This window comes from Felis catus, chromosome D3, assembly GCF_018350175.1.
Source record: "Felis catus isolate Fca126 chromosome D3, F.catus_Fca126_mat1.0, whole genome shotgun sequence".
NCBI classification, from domain to species: domain Eukaryota; kingdom Metazoa; phylum Chordata; class Mammalia; order Carnivora; family Felidae; genus Felis; species Felis catus.
In genome coordinates, this window is record NC_058379.1 from 43,671,557 (window position 1) to 43,685,494 (window position 13,938).

A 13,938-nucleotide genomic window follows, 5' to 3' on the forward strand; every position below is an offset into this window, starting at 1 on the left:
GGTAAGGAAATGGCGACATTGAGTGTAGACCACTCTTTCTATGTTTAGCCCTGAAGGAAAAGAGAGGGACAGCATGGAATGGAACTTTGAGAGGAGAGGATTTTTTTTACTTTTAGTGCCTCAACTGTAAAAATGTTTTAGTAGTCATATATTAATACTACTTTAAAATTTCTTCTATGAGGCACCTCAGTAAATACCAGGCCAACTAAAAATAAAAGATCAGAAGCTTTTACAGGTAGGAGATTATAATTAGCAACTTGGAATAAGATTGTTGTTGCTATCAAGCATTAATTAAGAGGTGAGGTTTCTGGCAACTGAAACAATAAAGGAACATACGATGGTTACATAATTCTCATTCTCTGATTAAATGTAGTCTCCCATTTCTTTTTTTTTTTTTTTTTTTTAATTTAATTTTTTAAATTTACATCCAAGTTAGTTAGCCTACAGTGCAACAATGATTTCAGGAGTAGATTCCTTAATGCTCCTTACCCATTTAACCCATCCCCCCCCCCACAAACCCTCTAGTAATCCTCTGTTCTCCATATTTAAGAGTCTTTTATGTTTTGTCCCCCTCCCTGTTTTTATATTATTTTTGCTTCCCTTCCCTTGTGTTAATCTGTTCTGTGTCTTAAAGTCCTCATATGAGTGAAATCATATGCTATTTATCTTTCTCTGACTAATTTCACTTAGCATAGTACCCTCTAGTTCCATCCACGTAGTTGCAGATGGCAAGATTTCATTCTTTTTGATTGCTGGGTAATACTCCACACACACACCACCTCTTCTTTATCCATTCATCCATCAAGGGACATTTGGGCTCTTTCCATACTTTGGCTATTATTGATAGTGCTGCTATAAACATGGGGGTGCATGTGTCCCTTCAAAACAGCATACCTGTATCTCTTGGATAAATACCTAGTAGAGCAATTGTTGGGTCGTAGGGTAGTTCTATTTTTAATTTGTTGAGGAACCCCCATACTGTTTTCCAGAGTGGCTGCACCAGTTTGCATTCCCACCAGCAGTGCAAAAGAGATCCTCTTTCTCCACATCCTCACCAACATCTGTTGTTGCCTGAGTTGTTAGTGTTAGCCATTCTGACAGATCTCTGGTATCTCATTGTGGTTTTGATTTGTATTTCCCTGATGATGAGTGATGGTGAGCCTTTTTTTCATGTCTCGGTTGGCCATCTGGATGTCTTCTTTGGAGAAGTGTCTATTCACGTCTTTTGCCCATTTCTTCACTGGATTGTTTTTTTTTTGAGGGAGGGGGGTGTTGAGTTTGATAAGTTCTTTATAGATTTTGGATACTAACCCTTTATCTGATATGTTGTTTGCAAATATCTTCTCCCATTCTGTCAGTTGCCTTTTAAATTTTTTTTTAATGTTTATTTATTTTTGAGAGAGACAGAGTGTGAGCTGGGAAAGAAGCAGAGAGAGGGAGACACAGAATCCAAAGCAGGCTCCAGGCTCTAGGCTCTGAGCTGCCAGCACAGAGCCTGACACGGGGCTCGAACCCACAAGCCACGAGATGATGACCTGAGTCGATGTCAGACGCTTAACTGACTGAGCCACCCAGGCGCCCCCCCCCCCCCCGCCCTGTCAGTTGCCTTTTAGTTTTGCTAATTCTTAACTTCACTGTGCAGAAGCTTTTTATTTTGATGAGGTCCCAATAGTTCATTTTTCCTTTTGTTTCCCTCGCCTCTGGAGACATGTTGAGTAAGAAGTTGCTGTGGCCAAGATCACAGAGGTTTTTGCCTGCTTTCTCCTCGAGGATTTTGATGGCTTCCTGTCTTACATTTAGGTCTTTCACCCATCTTGAGTTTATTTTTGTGTATGGTATAAGAAAGTGGTCCAGGTTCATTTTTCTGCATGTTGCTGTCCAGTTTTCCCAGCACCACTTGCTGAAAACACTGTATTCCACTGAATATTCTTTCTTGCTTTGTCAAAGATTAGTTAGCCATACGTTTGTGGGTCCATTTCTGGGTTCTGTATTCCGTGCCATTGATCTGAGTGTCCGTTCTCATGCCATTACCATACTGTCTTGATGATAACAGCTTTGTAATACAGCTTGAAGTCTGGCGTTGCCTCCTGCTTTGGTTTCCTTTTTCAAGATTGCTTTGGCTATTTGGGGTATTTTCTGGTTCCATACAAATTTTAGGATTGTTTGTTCTAGACCTGTGCTAGTGTTATTTTGATAGGGATTACATTGAATATGTAGATTGCTTTGGGTAGTATTGACATTTTAACCATATTTGTTCTTCCTATCCAGGAGCATGGGATATTTTTCCATTTGTGTGTGTGTGTGTGTGTGTGTGTGTGTGTGTGTGTGTGTGTGTCTTCTTCAGTTTCTTTTATAAACTTTCTATAGTTTTCAGCGTACAGATTTTTAACCTCTTTGGTTAGATTTATTCCTAGGTATTTTAGGGTTTTTGGTGCAATTGTAAATGGGATCAATTCCTTGATTTCTCTTTCTGTTGCTTCATTGTTGGTATATAGAAATGCAACTAATTTCTGTGCATTGATTTTGTATCCTGCAACTTTGCTGAATTCATGAATCAGTTCTAGCAGTGTTTTGGTGGAATCTTTTGGGTTTTCCATGTAGAGTATCATGTCATCTGCGAAGAGTGAAAGTTTGACCTCCTCCTGGCCAATTTGGATGTCTTTTATTTCTTTGTCTTGTCTGATTGCTGAGGCTAAGACTTCCTGATACTATGTTGAATAATAGTGGTGAGAGTGGACATCCCTGTCTTGTTCCTGACCTTAAGGGGAAAGCTCTGTTTTTCCCCATTGAAGATGATATTAGCGTTGGGTCTTTCGTATATGGCTTTTATGATCTCGAGGTATGATCCTTCTATCCCTACTTTCTTGAGAGTTTTTTATCAAGAAAGGATACTGCATTTTGTCAAATGCTTTCTCTGCATCTGTTGAGAGGATCATATGGTTCTTGTCCTTTCTTTTATTGACATGATGGATCACATTGATTGTTTTGCGGATATTGAACCAGCCCTGCATCCCAGGTATAAATCCCACGTGGTCGTGGTGAATAATTTTTTTAATGTATTGTTGTTGGATCCAGTTGGCTAATATCTTGTTGAGGATTTTTGCATCTGTGTTCATCAGGGAAATTGGTCTATAGTTCTCCTTTTTAGTGGGGTCTTTGTCTGGTTTCAGAGTCAAGGCAATGCTGGCTTCACAGAAAGAGTTTGGAATTTTTCCTTCCATTTCTATTTTTGGAACAGCTTCAAGAGAATAGGTGTTAACTCTTCCTTAAATGTTTGGTAGAATTCTCCTGGAAAGCCGTCTGGACCTGGACTCTTGTTTTTTTGGGGAGATTTTTGATTACTAATTCGGTTTCTTTACTGGTTATGGGTCTGTTCAAATTTTCTGTTTCTTCCTGTTACAGTTTTTGTAGATATGTTTTTAGGAATTTGTCCATTTCTTCCAGATTACCCATTTTATTAGTGTATAATTGCTCATAATATTCCTCTTATTGTTTTTATTTCTGCTGTGTTGGTTGTGATCTCTCCTCTTTCATTCTTGATTTTATTTATTTGGGTCCTTTCCTTTTATTTTTGATCAGACTGGCTAGTGGTTTATCAATTTTGTTAATTCTTTCAAAGAAACAGCTTCTGGTTTCATTGATCTGTTTTACTGTTTTTTTGGTTTTGATAGCATTAATTTCTGCTCTAATCTTTATTATTTTCTGTCTTCTGCTGTTTTGGGTTTTATTTGCTCTTCTTTTTCAAGCTCTTTAAGGTGTAAGGTTAGGTTGTGTATCTGGTAGTCTCCCATTTCTTAAGGGCAAACTTTCCTTGTACTGCATTTCAAGAGGCATTTATTATATTCTTATATGTGGTAACTGAGTAACATTGTGTGTGTGTGCATATAACTATATATAAAACTATATAAAATCTTCAAAAGCCATTTTGTTTCAAAAAACTTATTTATTAAGTGTATGGAACTACACAAATACTGGTTATAGTATTATTTGAGGAATATAAATAATTTATTTTATACATGGCTTTTCTTTTTTCCAATTGCACATTTTGGAAAATGTTCCTTTTGTGGCCTTTTTTTTTTTTTTTAACTTGATATGTAGAAAACCCAGACTTACAATCTTGTAAATCAATGAAATTGCTTCAGTTATAGAAAACAGTTGATGTCAGTTGATGTTCAGATCATTGTTTTCCTGTTTTCAAAGTTACTAGGAAAGAATGTAGAAAGAGTAAAAGTTAACATGCCCATTAGATTCTTTTGAACACTGCCAGTTCTTGATAAAACTTTTGGCAGGAGCTGGCTATTGGTCAATTAAAAGTTGCCAGTATTCTTCATTATTGATTTGAAGCAAGGTCCACATATTTCAAATACTAGTAGTCGCTCTACCAAGTTAGCATTCTTTTATCAAAATTAGCTAGCTTGCTAAATTATTAACCTTTATACATAATTCAAAGCCGTTGTAATCTGGGTAAGCATAATTCAAGCATAATTTCAGCCTCTTTTGTAAAATGAAGTGCATGCACTTTGTGACTGCTGTTTCCTTGCAGACCAAGGACTTTTTTCAATTATTTCCAAGTTCACACCTTTGTTCCATACAGTTAGAGTTGTCAGAAGTGTGACTATAAGATAAGTAATCTGTTACTGTATGTGGTTGTTTTAATTGATGTGCCAATTGATTTAAACTTAATGAAATTCTTTAGACAAGTATTTTATGATACTGACTTGTAGTTTGTAATCTTAATCATATGAATTAAAGTACTATGGTAGAATCTTCATCAAATGTGCTTCCACATAAAATACTTTTCCCTTTGTCATTCTTAGAAAACTAATGCCTTTTCAGACATTTCTGCAGAAAACTGATTTTTACACTAGCAAATTATTTTTTACTTTTCTACTCTATCCTTGTATAAAAAGGAAGTAAGACACTTTTCAGTCTTTTAAATATTACCCTACCCCTCCCAAAAAACTTCTTAAAGTACATAATGAAAATTATACTCATTTTATTTTACTATAATCCTTTAAAATGCTTTATAATATTGTCCCTGTCACTCCCTTGTCATCAAAAAAGTAATTTTTAATATATCCATGTCAAAAATGAAGAGTGGAAGATTAACGTTCTATTATTGCCCAGAATAGAGAATGCAAGACTCTTAAGATCATAAGACTTTGTGGATCACTAAGCCCCCCTTCCTGTTCTGCACATAAAATTACAATCTTCCTTGGAATATTTGTATGGCCATCAAGCTTAGAGAAAATACTAACTATAATCCATAGGTTCAATTTATTAAGGTTTATTTAGAAAGAATGGAGTAAGGTAGTACACACAAAATTAATTTTACAGAGGTGATGTTGAAAATTTGTGTGGATATTTGAGGATATGAAATAGTTCATACCTCAAGCATTTTTTTACATTATATAATGGCTATTTTGAATGATATAGAGGATTTTGTTAAAACAAAAATCTCTTAGATAAAAAAGTCTGAAATGTTTAACTTTTTTTTTTTTCAATTTTTTAATGTTTATTTATTTTTGAGAGAGAGAGACAGAGCATCAGCAGGGGAGGAACAGAGAGAGAGGGAGACACAGAATCTGAAACAGGTTCCAGGCTCTGAGCTGTCAGCACAGAGCCTGATGCGGGGCTCAAACTCACAGTGAGATTGTGACCTGAGCCGAAGCTGGACGCTCAACCGACTGAGCTACCCAGGCACCCCTGAAATGTTTAACTTCTAAAATTAAAACATAGTGTAATTTTTGTTAATTTAAAAATTAATATAATGTGTATTGACACTGCAGATTGTAACAAATTACAGGTTGAATTAGTAATGCCATAATAAAAACACTAAAGAAAATGCCTACTTTTGTAGTACTGAGTTGATATGTACTTGTCTGATGCCATGTCTTTTAGCATAGGTTCAAAGTGACATTAGTTTAAACAACATGGAAGTTGATTTATTTCTTATGTAAAAGTCTGGAGACAGGCAGTTCAGAGCTGGTAGAATATCATTTCTCAGGAAGATTGTCTAGGGACCTATGTTCCTCCTAACTTCTTATCCCACCATATCTTGGTGTTTCCTTTTTTTCCCTATAGTCCATGTGGCTCATCATCATATCTGCATTATGGCCAGCAGAAAGAGAAATAGGAAAATGGTAAAACATGGCCCCAAAATTGCACATATGACTTCTCCCAAATAGCCAGAAATTAACCACATGGCCACACATAGCTGCAAGAGAGGTTAGGAAACATAGTCTTTAATTCTGAATAATCATGTATTGGGCCAAAATTCAGGCATTCTGCTACTGTAAAGTGGATCTGTTAGAGTCTATGAATCCCCTGAAATTGTTTATAAAAGTTTAAGTATGAACATGCACTTTTCTGGGTAAAGGGGCTTAGCTGTCATCAGCTTCTTAAAGGGATTTATGACCTAAGAAAATTTAGGAGCACTTAGATATTTCTTAAAAAATTTAAATGATTTATTTAATATAACATTTATTTTATTAGCTCCATTCCAATTGATTACAACCTGTATCGAAAATTCTGGTCACTTCAAGATTACTTCAGGAACCCTGTGCAATGCTATGAGAAGATTTCATGGAAAACTTTTCTTAAGGTGAGTTGCCAGTTACATACTACCCAAAAGTCAATGTTTTACAGCTATGGCAGAGGCAAAACTTGACTCTTGTCCAGCATACTTTTTGTTGTATAATTTTACCTCTTAGGTTTTTATGCCTATTTTATAATATAATGCAGAAGCTAAATTGTAAATTAGTATTTAAACTGCCAATTTTGTGGAGTTGTTTATAAATGAGTTAGGGATTTCAAAGTTAGCAATTACAGCCTTGGGGTTTGATTTTTTTTTTACATAGTATTATCAACACAAATTGATGAATATTTGCCAAATATGTTGTCTTTACTTTGCACAAAATTATTTCAAGTATCCTGTTAGAACAAGGGTTGCAAACTATGGCCATGGGCCAGATCCAGTCTTCTCTTTGTTTTCGTAGTTATATTGGCACACAGCCACACTCATTCATTTATGTATTACTTATGGCTGTTTGTGTGCCGTAATGGCAGACTTGAGTAGTGTGACTGAGACCGCATGAGCCACATAGCCTGTGAAAATTAATAAAAGGAAACCTCATTTAGAATGGAAGAATCAGGAAACCAACAGGGGGAACTCTTACACTCAGCACTAGTTGTTAATTTCAGACCCAGCTGGAAGAGATAGACCTTTTCAGTCTACTATTTTACTGTCCCAGCAGCATGAAGATTTCTTCCTCTCCCAGCAACAGCCCAGCCAGTGAGAGATAGCGACAGTTTAGCCAATGAGAAACCACTATACTTTGAACTCCCAGTTTATTCCAGTGGACTTTTAGTTTATAACAGCCCCTCAGAACTCCTCCTTTATTCTGTAAAAGAGCATTCTTCTACTTTGTTCTCCCAAAATTTGTGTCTGGCTTTGTGGGTAGTTTGCTAGTCCCAGATTGCAATTCTCAGCTATTCCCAAATAAACTCTTTTTCTTTTCTTTTTTTTTTTTGCTGGTAAAATAACTGGCAGTTTTATTTTTAAGGTAAACAAGCTTAGGGGTGCCTTGCCGGTTGAGTAGAGCATGCAACTCTTGACCACTTTGAGTGTAAAGACTACTTAAAAATAAAATCTTAACAAAAAAAAATTTTTTTTAAGTTGGAGCACCTGGGTGACTCATTCTGTTAAGCATCAGACTCTTGATCTGGATTCAGATCATGATGTCACGGTTCATAAGTTAAAGCCCTATGTCAGTCACTGCACTGGCAGCACAGAGCCTGCTTGGGATTCTCTCTCCACCTCTCTCTCTCTGCCCCTCCCCTGCTCCCACAGGTGCTCTCTCTCTCTCTCCCTCTCAAAATAAACTTAAACAAAAAAATTTTTTAAAGGTTTACAAACTATCAGAAAAAAACAGCTAGCCTTTGTTTTATAAGAATTCTCTGGGGGCGCCTGGGTGGCTCAGTCGGTTGAGCGGCCGACTTCGGCTCAGGTCATGATCTCACAGTCCGTGAGTTCGAGCCCCGCGTCGGGCTCTGTGCTGACAGCTCAGAGCCTGGAGCCTGCTTCAGATTCTGTGTCTCCCTCTCTCTCTGACCCTCCATCGTTCATGCCCTGTCTGTCTCTGTCTCAAAAATAAATAAACATTAAAAAAAAATTTTTTTTAAAAAGAATTCTCTATATTTCTTTTTGTTGGCTGCTTAAAGATCAGTTGTCCTTTTCAGTTGTAGTCAAAATCCAAGGTGAATGCGTAGCTCTTAAAAGTGGCATGGTGTGTGTTCAGATTAAGTGGTGAGTGAGAAATCATCTGGAATTGTTACTAGATAGGATTCAACATCATTGTCTTATTTGGTCACAGCATTTTAGCACAAGAAATGCTTGAATGTTTTCCACAGCTGGTTAAACAGCTAATTTCAATGGTAAATTTCTGTATAATCTCAAAGCATTACTTTCTCTATTTGCCCCTTACACAAACTATATAAGAAATGATATTTCTTCAGGAGTAGAGGGTTTATCCCAACTTTTACAATACCATGAAATCTCATAACAAGTAGTTTTACTCCCATTTTCCCGTCATGGTTTTTCTTGTTTAATATGCTTTACAATATGCATTCATGGATAACTGTGAGTAAATTCTAGGTGTTTTGATATAGAAAAGCACTTAAAAAATTATTGGGCCACAATGTCAAATAAAACTAATTGGTATTTTTACTTCGCAGTATTCTGAAGAAGTTCTAGCTGTTTTTAAGAGTTATAAATTAGATGATACTCAGGCCTCCAGGAAAAAGATGGAAGAATTAAAAGCAGGAGGAGAACATGTGTATTTTGCAAAATTTTTAACAAGTGAAAAGGTACAAATTTTTCTTTTTCACTAAGCATAATAAGTACTCATCTTTTTTTCTATTTAGCTGATCTTGTTTTTAAGTTTAATAGAAATGTTTCTTTATTTTTGGTTAAAGCTGGTAAGTATTAGTTTAAGAATCTTGTGTCTTCCTTCCACAAGTAAGACTAATTTGATTTCAGAAGTGAAAGCAGTTCTGCATTTTCTGTTTTGTAGGCTTATTTTGCAGTTTAATTACTTTCAAGTGCATATATTTTGAACCTCAAGTTAGGATTTAATTTGCATTATTGAAGATAATATTTTGTAATTAGTTTGTCCCTTAGGTACAAATAAGGTGTTTAAACATTCTCTGTAATCTTATTTGTACAGCTTAATAATTCAAATGCAGTGCTAAGGGGGGTATAGCTCAGGGGTAGAGCATTTGACTACAAATACCGTGATAATTGTATTAGGAGTTTGGCTACAAGGAGTTTGACTACAGGTGGTAGCCAGGAGTTTGGCTACGAGTGGTAGACACCAGATATGTTTCATGTGGGACCAGGGGCCAGAGCCAGATTCACTGCTTGAAGCCAGGGACTGAGGTTGAAATTTACCTTCTTTTAAAAAGAAGCTAAGACAAAATATTAATAGTATTCTGCCAAGGGCAATGGATTCATAGGAGACTCTGGGTCTAGGGATAACAAAGACACAGATTTGTGTCAAGCTTTATGTCTGCTAGCTTTGTGACTAAATATGTGATATCTTCAATATACTAATAAAATAGTTGCTCCAAGAATTCATCTTAAGACTTTTTCTAGACTTGGTTCCAGGGACCCTCATGGAATCAAATGGAAAACTCCTAGACAAGAAAGGATATACAGAGAAAGAAGGGAAAGTAAACAAACATTCCAAAACAAAAGCTTCTCATGCAAATCTCTGATAAATTACAATTATATTACAATATGATTCACAAAATTTATAAAGAAATTCAATACTAGGAAATACCACCAACCAAATCAACTGTTGGGATACACATGTATTTATTCCAGATACACAGCCTGATCGTGACTTTAAAAATACATGTTTTGGATAATCAAAGAGATAATTGATTATATAGCATCCATTGAGACTAAATAAAAAATTGTGAAACTGAAACAGGCAGAAATGAAACAGAATGGTTCAATATGACAACTAAGTGAGAGACTTAGGAATGAAAAATGTGATCATCAAAACCAAAGCAGAACACACAAAATTAAACTATAGATTGAACATAGATGAAAAGAGAACTAATGAATGTTAGGTAATGTTAAGTTTACCCAGAAGACACAGAGACAGGGTTTTTTAGCTTGTTAATGTGAAAGAGCAGTTGAGAGCAATGTGTGGTTGACTGAGAGATTTCAGCAACTATTAAAGAACAAAATAGAGGGAAAAGTATATTGAAAAGAATTAAAGGTAATACCAAGTTCGAAGATTAAATGTGTGCTACAAATAATACTTCAGTACATCATGCTATAACTGCAGAGACAAGAGACAACCTTAAAAGCCACTAAAGGGGAAAAAAAAAAAAGACAAATATACTAGAAAGGAACAGCTGTTTGTTAGCCAATTTCTAACAGTTAACAGATACCAGAAGATAGTGGTGAAATGCTATAGTTGTAAAGAAGAAAACCTATCAATCTAGAATTTTATATCCAGCTAAATGCATTCAAGACTATGGACAAAATAGACATTCTCATTGAAAGACCAGGAAAACATACTTCTCTAAGACCTTCTTTTTGAAAAACTTCTAGGGGCGCCTGGGTGGCGCAGTCGGTTAAGCGTCCGACTTCAGCCTGGTCACGATCTCGCGGTCTGTGAGTTCGAGCCCCATGTCGGGCTCTGGGCTGATGGCTCAGAGCCTGGAGCCTGTTTCTGATTCTGTGTCTCCCTCTCTCTCTGTCCCTCCCCCGTTCATGCTCTGTCTCTCTCTGTCCCAAAAATAAATAAACGTTGAAAAAAAAAAATTTTTTTTTTAAAAATAAAAAAAAAAGAAAAACTTCTAAAGGGTATTCTCTAGGAAGAAGGAAAAGTTGATATTAAAGTTCTTCTGAAAAGCCACGAGTACCAAGAAAAATTGGAAGAAATTGGAAACAATTGCCCTATCAGATATTAAGACCTGTAATGCTCTAGTAATTGAAACAGTAAAGCAATTATTAGTACAGGTATAAAGAAGGAAAAAAAAACTAGAAAAATAGAAAGCACAAACTGAAGTTTGAGATACAAAAGTTACATTACAGATTAGTGAGGAAAATATGGATTATTCCTTTTTTTAATGTTTATTTTTTTTTTGAGAGAGAGAGGGCTGGGGGGAGGGACAGAGAGGGAGACAGAATCCCAAGCAGGCTCCATGCTGCTAGCACAGAGCCCCACATGGAGCTCGAACTCACAAACTGTGAGATCATGGCCTGACCTGAAACCAAGAATTGGATGCTTAACCAACTGAGCCACCCAGGCACCCCAAGATGGATTATTCTTAATAAATGTTGCTTGGACAGCTCACTCATATGGAAAAAAATACAATTCAATTCATACCTTATTACATGCACAAAGCTGAATTCCAGCTTAATTAAAAGTCTAAAGGAGAGGGGCACCTGGGTGACTCAGTTAAGCGTCCGACTTCGGCTCAGGTCATGATCTCACGATTCGTGAGTTCAGGCTCCATGTCAGACTCTGTCAGACAGTTCAGAGCCCGGAGCCTGCTTCAGATTCTGTGTCTTCCTCTCTTTGCCACTCCCCACCCCTCCCCTCTCTCTCTCTCTTCCTCCCTCCCTCCCTCCCTCTCTCTGTCTCTCAAAAATAAACATTAAAAAAATTCTTAAGTCTAAATGAGAAAAGCAGAACTGAAACATTTAAATATATATATAAAATGTGTACATTCGGAGCAGGGAAAGATTTCTCAAGTCACAGCACCAGTCATGAGGGAAAATACCAATATAGTTAATGTGAAAACATAAAAGTTTGAATAGTAAAAGATACCATAGAGGGGCGCCTGGGTGGCTCAGTCGGTTGAGTGTCCGACTTCAGCTCAGTTCATGATCTCGCGGTCTGTGAGTTCGAGCCTTGCATTGGGCTCTGTGCTGATGGCTCAGAGCCTGGGGCCTGCTTCGGATTCTGTGTCTCCCTTTCTCTCTGCCCCTCTCCTGTTCATGCTCTTTCTCTCTCTGTCAAAAATAAATAAACATTAAAAAAAAATTTTTTTTAAAAGATACCATAGAAAAAACCATACCAAAGTGAAAAAACAGCCACAAACTGGAAGATACTCATCACCTGTATAACTGAAGAAGATTAATATTCTGAACATTCTGTCAATAAAAAGACAAGCCAGTGGAAAACTGGAAAGATGGTATGTGCAGGTAGATTGCACATACAGAAACCTAAATCACTGATAAGCTTATAAAAGATGCTAACCATCTCTAATAGCCAAAGGAATTAAAATGATGAGGCAGTCGTTTCACACCAAATTGACAAGCAGAAAAGCCTAACAACAAATGGTATTTGCAAAGGTGTGGGAAAGGACACTTTCATACATACTGGTTGAAGTATAAATTGATTCAACCACTTTGCAGAGCAATTTTATAACTAGCAAAATTAAAACTTCTGTTCCTAGATGTGGCCCCTAGAGAATCACGCACATGCACAAGGAAATAATTAAGAAGACTCATTGTTTGTAAATTGTGTTTGTAGGTGGAAGTTTGGAAACAATCTAAATGTTCATAAGCAGGAGGCTGGTAAATTACGGTAAATTTATGCAGTAGAGTTCCACAAAGCACTCAAAGTGGGTTAACTGGAGCAGAGATTTGCAAATCTAGCTTGCCACCTGTTTTTATAAATCAGTTTTATTGCCTCACACCCATGCTATAACATCCACCTGTTGTCTATGGCTGATTTGTACTGCCACAGCAGAAAGTCGTAGTTGTAATGAAGACTGTATCATCCACAAAGCCTAAAATAATTTACTAATTGGCCCTTAACTGAAATTTGCCAACCCCCGAATTATGTTACATGTATTAAGTTGTATAAATTTCAGTTATAATGTCGTGTGAAAATAGTTTATTGTAGAATAATATGTATAGAATTTGAAAACATGCAAAATACCTCAATATGTTATTTATAGATGACTACTTATGTAGCAATAATGTGAAATCTGCATTAGAATCATAAACACCAAATACATGGTAGTGCTTACAATAGAAGAGGGAGAGGGGAGCAGAAGAGGGAGGCTACAGAGGAGGGCTTAACAGTTTCGATAATATCTATTTCTTTAACAAATGTGGAACAGGTAAAAATGTTAGGATTTGACATGTCACTGGATAGAGGGACATGAATGTTATATTACTTAACTGTACCTTTTTGACATTTAAAATTTTTCATAATTTAAAAATTAGATAATTTGATATCAGCTAATGTGTTAATGATGACAAATTAAGATTTTAATGAGAATGCTCTTAATTTTTTTTCTAGCACAGATTTTTAAAGTACTTTGTATAAATGATAGAAATGGGATATTTCATACTTCAGTTTAATTTTACCAGGAATATTATTTACATGTACAGTTTATTGACAGAAAGGCACATAAAGATAAATAAGAATAGCATGATCCTTTTTAGGTTTAGAATAAGAATCAGGAAGGCTGAAAGGCCTGAGCTGAGATGTGCAGTAAAAGCTAAGGATGATAAAAAGACCCTTTGTTCAAGAAACAAAACAAAGAAATATTTGACCCATTCCATGATGTAAATGGTGTAATTTTCTAAATAACCAAAGAAAAGTAGAACTAGAAAATATACATTAAGGAAGAAATAATGCACTTGAGCGTGTCACTTTTAGTCTCAGTTCTGTCACTAGCTGTGTGATCTTTCAGAGCTTATAGTTTCCATAAGCATAGTGTGAAGCAGTTAGCTTGACTGATCGTACTGGTCCCTTCCCACCTCCGATTCAATGTCTTGTTGACTCCTGTTTTCAGTCCACTATTTCCATCAAAAACTATATTCTAGCATAAAAAATAAATGTGGGAGGGGTGCCTGGATGGCTTAGTAGGTTAAGTGTCCGACTTCGGTTCAGGTCA

The 13,938-nt window shown here is 36.3% G+C and overlaps 1 protein-coding gene across 1 annotated transcript in view; it reads left to right on the plus strand.

The window, feature by feature from the left end:
- Window positions 1–13,938, plus strand: part of THOC1 (THO complex 1) — a 55,406-nt gene that overhangs the window by 22,469 nt on the left and 18,999 nt on the right. The window contains exons 10-11 of the mRNA XM_011288080.4: window positions 6,496–6,604; window positions 8,737–8,868. Of these exons, the coding sequence (XP_011286382.1) occupies window positions 6,496–6,604; window positions 8,737–8,868 (241 nt within the window). The remainder of the gene's footprint in view (window positions 1–6,495; window positions 6,605–8,736; window positions 8,869–13,938) is intronic.